General features: G+C 36.6%; 1 protein-coding gene across 1 annotated transcript in view; it reads right to left on the bottom strand.

The window, feature by feature from the left end:
- LOC110333709 (contactin-associated protein-like 3) overlaps positions 1 to 10,022 on the bottom strand; it is a 140,292-nt gene that overhangs the window by 103,841 nt on the left and 26,429 nt on the right. The window contains 1 exon segment of the mRNA XM_021215387.1: positions 5,379 to 5,572. Within this exon segment, the coding sequence (XP_021071046.1) occupies positions 5,379 to 5,572 (194 nt within the window).

The following is a 10,022-nucleotide window of genomic DNA, read 5'->3' on the forward strand; positions in this document are numbered from 1 at the left end:
ATATCAGGGTCCCTTAAGCAGAATCTTGCTGGCATGTGCAATAGTATCTGGGTTTGGTGGCTGATGATGGGATGGATCCCCGGATGGGGTAGTCTCTGGATAGTTCATCCTTTCATCTTAGCTCTAAATTTTGTCTCTGTACCTATATCCTTTCATGGGTATTTTGTTTTGTCTAGCAATTGTTTTTTACTTCAAGTGTATTTTCTCTATTTCTACTTTCAGTTGCCTCCCATTTGCATGGAATATCTTTCTTCTATCTTTTCACTTTCAATTTGTTTAGTTAAAGGCAAAGTGAGTCTCTTTGCTGAGTGACACTATTCCTGGGAAGATATGAACAAACATGTTCTTGCTCCAGATAGGGAACTAAAGCTAGATCAAAGTGAGGAAACCTCCAAGTCCAATTTACTGAATTGATTTTTATTTGGTTCACTCACAGGAGGAGCAGAAGGCCCAACGCTATATCACCAAAGCCCAGCCCAGTAGGGGTGACAGCTCACAGAAACTGGAAATCTGGAGAACACTGCATAATACACCTCAACAGATTCTAGAGTCCTTTCCAGATCGTTCAATTAATCTGTGCCTTGTCTAAGCAGATCAGCTCACCCCAGAGCATCTCTGGGCAGTCTTTTAAAAAATTAATTAATTTTAATTATTTATTTTATTTTACTTACATGCCAATTGTTCCCCAACCCCATCTCTCCTTGCAGAAATTTCCCCCTCATTCCCCCTCTCCTTCCTCTCTGAGAGGGTAATCCCCTCAGTTATCCCCTCTCCTTGGGACTTCAAGTTTCTATAGGATTGGGCACACCCTATCCCACTGAGGATAGAAAAAGCAGTCCTCTGCTAAATATATTCCCTGGGGCCTTGGACCAGACTGTGTATGCTCTTTGGTTGGTGGCTTAGTCTCTGGGAGTTACCAAGGGTCCAGGTTAGTTGACACTGATGCTCTTCCTATGGGGTTACTATCTTCTGCCAGATGGGAAAATTTTCAGCTTCAAAATTTTCAGCTCAACAGTCTTTAGAGCTTATATAGGCTTGGTGAGGGAGAGCTCTATCTGGTCAGTTTCAGGGACTTCCTGAAACCTTTTAGTTATTTACTTCCTGAGTTTAATGAGCTTCTCTGAAGGATGGAATGTTTTCCCCTCCCACTTAAAACATCTCTTTTCTAATAACCTGAGTCTTAAATTTTAGCTTCTCTCCAAAATAGAAGGTTTTAATCTTCTAGGAAACTGCTATACAACACCTATAGGCAGCATATTGTTTTGTTGTTGTTATTCATGTATTTAGTTTTATAGATCTATTCAACCAGTCATTGTCTTTTGATTATATAATTTAATATATTTACATGTAAGGTAATTACTGATAGGTAAGGATTTACTGTGGTAATTTTAATGGTTTTCTGTTTGTTCTCTAGGTCCTTTGCTTTTCTATTGCTGATCTCTTTGTGATGAGGATCTTTAGTACTCAGTTTTGATTTATTGTGTTTTACCCTTTGCATAGCTACTGTACAGTTCTACTTTGTGGCTACTAGAAGACTTACAGATGCCTTCTTCACTTTTAACTGGACTTTGAGGCTGACAGTAACTTGATTTTCATCATATAATAAACATTATCGTTTTTACTCCCTCATCTCCACCTTTTCCTTCTGTTGTTATGGTTTAAATCATTGTGTGTTGTGTACAGATTATTGTAGCCATGCAGTACTCCAGGTAAGGGTTGGTTGCTAGGCTGTTTTGGTGAATCTTCAACCCTAATAAGCCCAGGCAATGAAAACACAACTCAATTAATATGAATACATGCTGTGCACCTAGATTGGGTAGATCTACTACTGCACTACCATCTTCCACATCTATGAGACCCCTTAGAACTTGTGGTTTCTCCAGGCCATGTGCTTCTGCTCCGTTTTTCTTCTTCTTCTTCCTCCTCTGCATCCTCTCCATTTTCTCCTTCCCTTTCCCCACTTTCTGCTCCACCTTCCTTTTACCTGCCCAATCATCAGCTCTCCTTTATTTTACAAATTAAGGTGGGAAGCAGATTTACAGTAAATCACCTGAGTGCTGACTCATTCCTTGTTCTCAACCCCTCACAGGAGAAAGGAATTAACATCAAATATAATTAGCCCCAGGGCTATCCACAACACTGGGCTATAGTGGAGATGTGATGAAAGGCTATCAAATTCCACATGGCCTTTGGAAATGTGTCTGGCAGGATCTGCTGAAGGTTGTTGGCAAGTTGAGAGGATATCCTGACAGGTAGAATGTCAGTAGAAAGGAATGGATATTGACTATTCTAAGGGTTTGAGCACAAGTGACTTGTGCATGCTGGGATATTTACTGAGAAGAAGAAACCTGGGAATGACAGGTTTGGTATGGTGAAGGTGTGGAAAGAAATAATTTACTAACATGCTAATTGTTTTGTCTAATTAACATTCAAACAGAAGTAGAGTAGATACGCAGAGAAGCTACTTGAATCTGTGTCAGAACTAGATAATTGCCCCAATATGTCCCAATTACAGCCTGTAGCAAATTTCAAAATGAAAGAAAAGGTTATCTATTTCCTCATAGGATTTTAAAAAGTTTTCACAGAACAAGTGAAGATAGACATAAGGGAAGAGGGCATGTCAACATGTTAATATTTCTAACCTGGCACTTTGGTTTGTAGAATGTTATTGAACACTGTCATCATGACCCTAAGATATATCACTAGCCTTGGTAGCCTGGGGTTTTAAACACTTTTTCCTTCTTGATTCTGAACATTTGTTTTCATTAGGCTTGTATTACTACTGAAAAAAAATGTCATTTGTGGTGGTTATTATTGATTGGTAATTTGATATATCTAGAAACACCTAGGAAACAAGCCTCTGATCACACCTGTGAAGGATTACCTAGATTAAACTAAATGAATGGGACTGAAGGTTGCAGATAAGGAATTGCAAGTCTTTAGTAACAGAAAATATTACTGTGGCTAATGGTTGACTCATACCAATAAAATAAAATAAAATAAAATAAAATAAAATAAAATAAAATAAAATAAAATAAAATAAAATACAAATTCACTAAAAATAGAATAAGGAAACCCAAGAAACTTATAAGGCTGTATAATAAAATTTTAATGTGTCTTTAACATATGAGTGAAAAAATGGGTTCTTAGAAGAGACAATTACATCCTGAGGAAGAAAGTTAATATAACAATTTAAGGCAGGTGATGTAGCCATAGTCTGAATTTATATTAGGAAATAAGGTAATTGTTTTTTTAAAGGTGATTATTTTTAGTTTTATCTACTCATAATTAAAATGAATGGCCAGGTAGAAGAAATTTCTATAAGCAATTTTTTATTTACACATCAATAGTAAGACTAGAGAGGTGCCAAAACCATCTCTTCTTATTTTGAGAAAAGGAAGCACTGATAAGTAGAGGGACATATTGCATCAATATTACTGATCTATAACTATCATAGACACATGGCGAATATTCCTGAACTATTTTACTTGTTAGCTCTTTGCTTCCTCAGATGCTCCTTCACACCCAATTTCCTTATTTACAGGGTACTTCCCTTATGTATCTTTATGACATTTTCTTTCTGTGTGTCCAAATATACTCATATGGTGAAGACACCAATAACAGTGGATTAGGGCCAACTCTACTGACCCCATTTTAAGTGGTCACCTACCTAAAGCCCCAATTTCCCAATAAAAAGTCACAAATATGAGGTACTGCAAGTTATGAATTCAGAATATCTCGTTTGCTGAATAGGATTGCTATCCTACCCATGGTGAAGATGCATGGATGAGAGACGCTGCCAAGACACCCAGTAAATGCTCACACAGGGTTGGTGCATCACAAGTGTGGGTCATCATTCAAATGATGAGAGACACACTCTTACAGAGGATGAGACTGAGTTATACCTGCTGCTTCTACAAGAATCTTACCCTTTTCATTATTTCCTTACAGGCATAAAACCTTCTAGAGTCAAAGGATAAAAAGAAAATGACATGGTCATTGGGCAGCAGAGTAGATGGCTTCCTGTTGAACTGTGGAAGTGAACAACGAAATCATTCATGATCTTACTGTCACTCATACCTTCTTTGATATGGAAGAAAAAATTCAAATTACAAATGCTATGCAGAGCTTATAAGATCCATCTGTTTCAGTATCACTCTTATGAAGAAATTGTTCCCAATATTTCTTTTCTTTTCTTTTCTTTTCTTTTCTTTTTTTATGTTTTTCTCTTCTTTTTCCTTTTTTATTGGATCGTTTCCTTATTTACATTTCAAATGTTTTCCCCTTTTCCAGGTCTCCCCTTCGGAACCTCCCATCCCATCACCCCTCCCCCTGCCTTAAATTCAGAATACCCAAGATTCAATTCACAGACCATATGAAGCCTAAGAAGAAGGAAGATCAAAATGTGGATGCTTCAATGCGTCTTAGAAGGGTGAACAAATTACTCACAGGAGGACAAAGTGTGGAGCAGAGACTGAAGGAAAGGCCATCCAGAGACTACCCCACCTGGGGATCCATCCAATATACAGCCAGACTTATTGTGGATGCCAGGAAGTGCTTGCTGATGGAAGCCTGATATGGCTGTCCCCTTCAGAGGCTCTGCCAGAGCCTGACAAATACAGAGTCCGATGCTTGCAGCCAACCATTGTTCCCAGCATTTTCAATGTCATCAATCAGCGTAAAGTGAGACTGAAAACACTTTTGAGTATTTCCAGACACAATTTAGTATACATATCATTAAAAACTAAACACATTTACAGTATTCACAAACTTCTAAAAAGTGAGTCCTTAAAGAGACTCGAACATAGAATCAAAACCAGAACTAAAGTCACTGCTGTGCATATTCTAGCTGATCCAGCTGAGATCAGTAGATCATAGATTATAGTAGATTGTAGAGTTTCAATGCAACGTGAAAGCTAGTAAAGAACACATCATCCTCCAAGTTCAAGGCGTATTTCCTGAACTTGTCAAATATAAATTCTAAATGTTATTTATATTAAATTCTAAATTTTCAGTGTCTTTTAGAAAAGTGAGATTAAATGATAAACTAGAAAAGAATGCATTCAGTATATTAAAGTAACCACAGAGCCAATGATGGTTTTGTTAAAAAAAAGAAAAGGAGCTATGTATTTTATATTATTCTTAAACTTCCATCCATCTTGTATGTCTATATCTTCTGCTTTTGAACTCTTACCCCAAAAATATCTTTCCTCAGGTTAACATTATAATTTAGTTATTACATAGTTCATACATGGGCCAAAATATCACACTTTTCCCCATGAATATATGCAATGATTACATACTAGCTGAAAACACTGCTTTGCTGACATTGTGCAGCAACATATAGCTATTATTATCACTATTATTGTCAAACATACCGAGATGCTTTCTTCTTGATGATACTGTTTCCAGTTCCTTCCACCATCACTGAACATCAGGAGGTAGCTGGTCACCCAGTCAGAACTCCCATATCCACCCTGGGTAGCCACAGCAGTGACCTCCATTCGTTCTCCAAGGTCAATCTGCAGCCACTGATATTTATTTGATACAAGTGGTGTCCATCCACCAGCTCCTTTTTGGAACAAAAAAAAAAGTACAAAAAGTATAAGATGAGGAAATTCATATATATGAATATGATGGGGGATTGAAAACTATAAAATGTAAATATATAGTACATTTTTATAAATTCTCATTAAAACAAGAGCCAGAGGAATTACAAGCAAATAAATGGACTTTGCATTGTTTTTGTAGTTGCCTAGGTGACATATGACACCCAGTGGTACAGTTCTTCCCAGAGTATAGAAAGTGCTTGATGTAACATAGGTTAATTAATCATTTCTGTCATGTCTGGGGACCCGTGTGTTCAGTTGTCCACATGCAGGCCCAAGACTTACCCTTTGCCAAGACAAGATACTAAAAAGCTATAGCAGGAAGTATGGTGTTGAGAATGATATAAACAAAAGTACTTGTACATTTATTCAAAGAGACTTTTAGAAGAAACATTCAAGAGGATGGGATGGGCAGTTTTTCCTGTGAGAAACCACAAGTTACATTTCTAGTACTGCAAACAGTTAAAATTAAAAAGAGAGGTAAGATTTATAGCATCCACCTGACACATACGCTTCTGAGTGAGATTGTTCTGAGAAGTCATCAACTCCTCTCACATTCTATGCCTTTTGATAAACAGCACAGGTTAGTTTTTAAGAGCTCTTATTTTCCTAAAGACTTATCTGGGGACTGTGACAGGGACACCAAGCTCTACCACTGTTTTATTCTTACATGATCACATTTTGCCTGCTGTTTTTTTCCCACTTTTAAACTTCAGAGCTCCAAGGAAACAATTGAATTCTTCCATATGTTTTACAATTTAAAGCAAGAGAAGGAAAAAAATAGAAACTACAAATCTTAGATCATGTGCAGAGAATGCTAAATGTTTTTATGCACATATAGGTTCCCCACCAAAAGCATCCAATAGTTTGACCTTATTGTATCTATTTTATTAATAAAAACAAATAACTGACTTATATACATTTACAAAATATTTTTTCAAAAATCTGCCCCTTTTTATTTATTTTCTTACCCCATATAAGGACATGTTTATGCAATTTATTAACCACTTTATGATTTTTTATAATATACTACTGGTTAAATTAAGTTTCTATTTTATAATTTTTCTGCCTCTGTGTTATTCTGCATATGCTTTATGTTAAACCGTCTCATTTTACTACCCGAAAAGTGTAAAAGCCACAAACTAAGATAAAACCCCACCATAGAAGCTTTAATTTTTTTTTTTTAAGAGCACATAACCTATGGAAGGTAGTAGTGTCCCAGAGTGAATGTTGACTTTGTCATGTGGTACTTTTTATGAAATGTCCTAGTTAGGGCTACTATTGCTGTGATGAAACACCATGACCAAAAGCAAGTTGGGGAGGGAAAGGTTTATTTGGCTTATACTTTCATATCATAGTCCATCACTGAAGGAAATAAGCACAGGAATTCAAATACAGCAAGAACTTGGAGGCAGGAGATGATGCAGAAGCCATGGAGGGGTGCTGTTTACTGGCATGCTCTTCATGGCTTGCTCAGCCAAGAATTCAGAATGACCACCCCAGGGATGGCACCACTCACAATGGGCTAAGCCCTCCCACATCTATCACTAATTGATAAAATGCCCCACAGGCCTACTTATAGCCCAATATTATGGAGACATTTTCTCAATTGAGGCTCCCTCTTCTCTGATGATTTTTGCTTGTGTCAAGTTGACATAAAACTAGCCTGCACAGGAAGGATTAGGAATTGTGGCCTTGTTGGAGCATGGATGTCACTAGAGGTGGGCTTTGAGGTTTTAAAAACCCAATTAATATCCTCTCTCTCTCTCTCTCTCTGATATAAACTCTCAGCTACTGCTCTAGTGCCATACTTGCCTACCTGTTACCATGCTCCTGGCATCATGGTCATGGTCACTGTGGAACAATGAGCACCCAAATTAAATGCTTTTTAAAAAATGAACTTCCTTCATTATGGTGTTTTGTCATGGCAATAGAAAAGTAACTAAGTCAAAAGTTGGTACCAGGAAGTAGTGTATTGCTGTGACAGGACTGATATTGCTGTTTTGGGGGCAGGTACAATGAAAGACTGGGATTTGGGACTAGAAAAGAAGTTGAATGCTGTAAGCAGGGCTTAATGGATTTTCCTAGTAGGAGCTTGGAAAACAACTGAGAATAATATGGACTAGGAAGGTCAAGATCAAGAAATTTTCAGGGGGAACAATATTGGCAACCAGGCTAGACCTTTTTTTTTTTTTTTTTTTTTTGATATTTGGGCAAAGACTGTGTGGGTGCTTTGTGACTTTGTTCTAAGAATCTCCTTAGGGCTAAATTGAAAAGTTTGGGGTTAATTTTATTGACAGAGTATGAGGAGATTGTTGTATGACATCAATTTACAAGTGTAATGGACAGTTAAGGACGTAAAGGCAGAATGGGCCATCTGAAGCTCTTTTTAGATTTCATTGCTAAATAAAACGTAGTTTTGCTATGAAAGTTTATGACTTAAAGTGAAATACAATCCAGTAATTCCAATTCATGAAAGTTCATCTCCACTTTAAAATTTAAATGTTCAAAGACATGCTATTCATATTAGAAATAAATTAAGAGTAATCTATATAAATCCCAAAGCAGATAAACACAGGCTGATTTAGATGTAGCTGAGAGATACCTAGAACAAAGGAATTTCTTGTTCAATTCTATTATATTCTTTTTCATATTACTTATTCTACTTACCAGCTTGGATTACTCCTTTTATTAAGAAAGTGATGAAATGCTTACCCTCCTATTATTTAATGCCACCCAATATAGCTGGAAACTCAGGGGTGAAATACTTAGAAATAACAATTTCAGTGAATCATAAATTAACCATTTGAATGTATGAACTGTTAGACCAACTAAAAGTCTTCAATCAATCTTCCTTCAAAATATTTACATTTTCCTTAATTATATAACATAGTTAAACCATCATTTGTTAAATTGCAGTAAAGTCCTCATATGAGGAGAGTGTGGAAAGTGCTGTGTTGGGCAAAATAATAGGAGTTTCTAGTAGTTAATGAATGCTCATATGCTTAAAAAACATTTAATGATCATTTTCCAATTTTAACCCATGATGCTAAATTTCTACTAGGAGTTATAATTTCTTTTTAAACATTATCTCTCTCATCATATACACATGTGCATATATATATATATATATATATATATATATATATATACATATCTGCATGTATATATGCATGTGGGAATGTGCATTGGAGTACAGATGTCTAGAGAGCCTCAAGGCATCAAACTCCCTGGAACTGTAGTTACAGGCTGTTGTAAGCTATCTGGTATGGTTGCTGGGAACTGAATTGGGGTCCTCTGCTAAAGTAGTATGTGCTCTTAACCACCGAGCCTTCTCTACAGCTGTGCAGCTATAATTTCTAACATACGAAATAATTTTTTATATCTAGTGGCCTTTATAAATATTCAGAACCATGTTTTTAAGTTATCATAGCATTAGGTGACTATTTTTCTTCTTCATGGCAAAAAATAATTTGTCAAAGTTTTAAGGAAGCAAGGTTAAAAGCCCGGATGTTTTGGATGTGGAAAGAATAATACCCAGTGTGTCTTCACTTGATTTGTGTTTGAAATGTATGCATTTCTGAATTATCTTTTTTAGAAGAGATTAATTCCTGTACACCAATACTGACTTCCATTCTAAACTGTCTACCTGCTTCTGGCTAGACTCTTCCTTTCGAAATTCATGACTGTTGGCACACAGAGCTTTCTTGAGTACTTAATAAAGTATTACTTCTGGCTACAAATGAGAGATAATGGAAGCACTTACTGGAAATAGAAAGGGAGTACAAAATATGTACATCCATCAGCCTAGCCAATGTCCAATTGCTTATGGTAAGAGTGTCCATCTCATTTCAACTCCTGTCCTTCCATTTCACATGGACAGAGGAAAGCACATGAGAACAGAAGTGGAAACAGTCTCGTGTAAAATGCTTCTGGGATAATCAACATATGTTCACAATCAAATGTATAATAAAATAATTTTCATAAAAGAATAATTAAATAATAATTAATAAATTTTAACTCTATGTTGCCCTGAAAGTCCTAGAACTCACTATGTAGAGTAAGCTGCCATCAAACTCATAGATATTGGCTTGCCTCTGCCTCCTGAATGCTGGTACTAAAGGCCTGCACCACCATGCCTAACCATTTTAACTTTTTGTTTGTTTGTTTGTTTGTTTGTTTGTTTTTTCGAGACAGTGTTTCTTCATGTAGCCCCGGCTGTCCTAGAACTCACTCTGTAGACCAGGCTGGTCTTGAACTCAGAAATCTGCCAGCCTTTGCCTCCCAAGTGCTAGGACTAAAGGTGTGTACCACCACTGCCTGGTATCCATTTTAACTTTTTAAAATTACATTTGTACTCTTTTAATGTGTGTGTGTGTGTGTGTGTGTGTGTGTGTGTGTGTGTGTGTGTGT

This window comes from Mus pahari, chromosome 16 (assembly GCF_900095145.1).
Source record: "Mus pahari chromosome 16, PAHARI_EIJ_v1.1, whole genome shotgun sequence".
Classification (NCBI taxonomy): domain Eukaryota; kingdom Metazoa; phylum Chordata; class Mammalia; order Rodentia; family Muridae; genus Mus; species Mus pahari.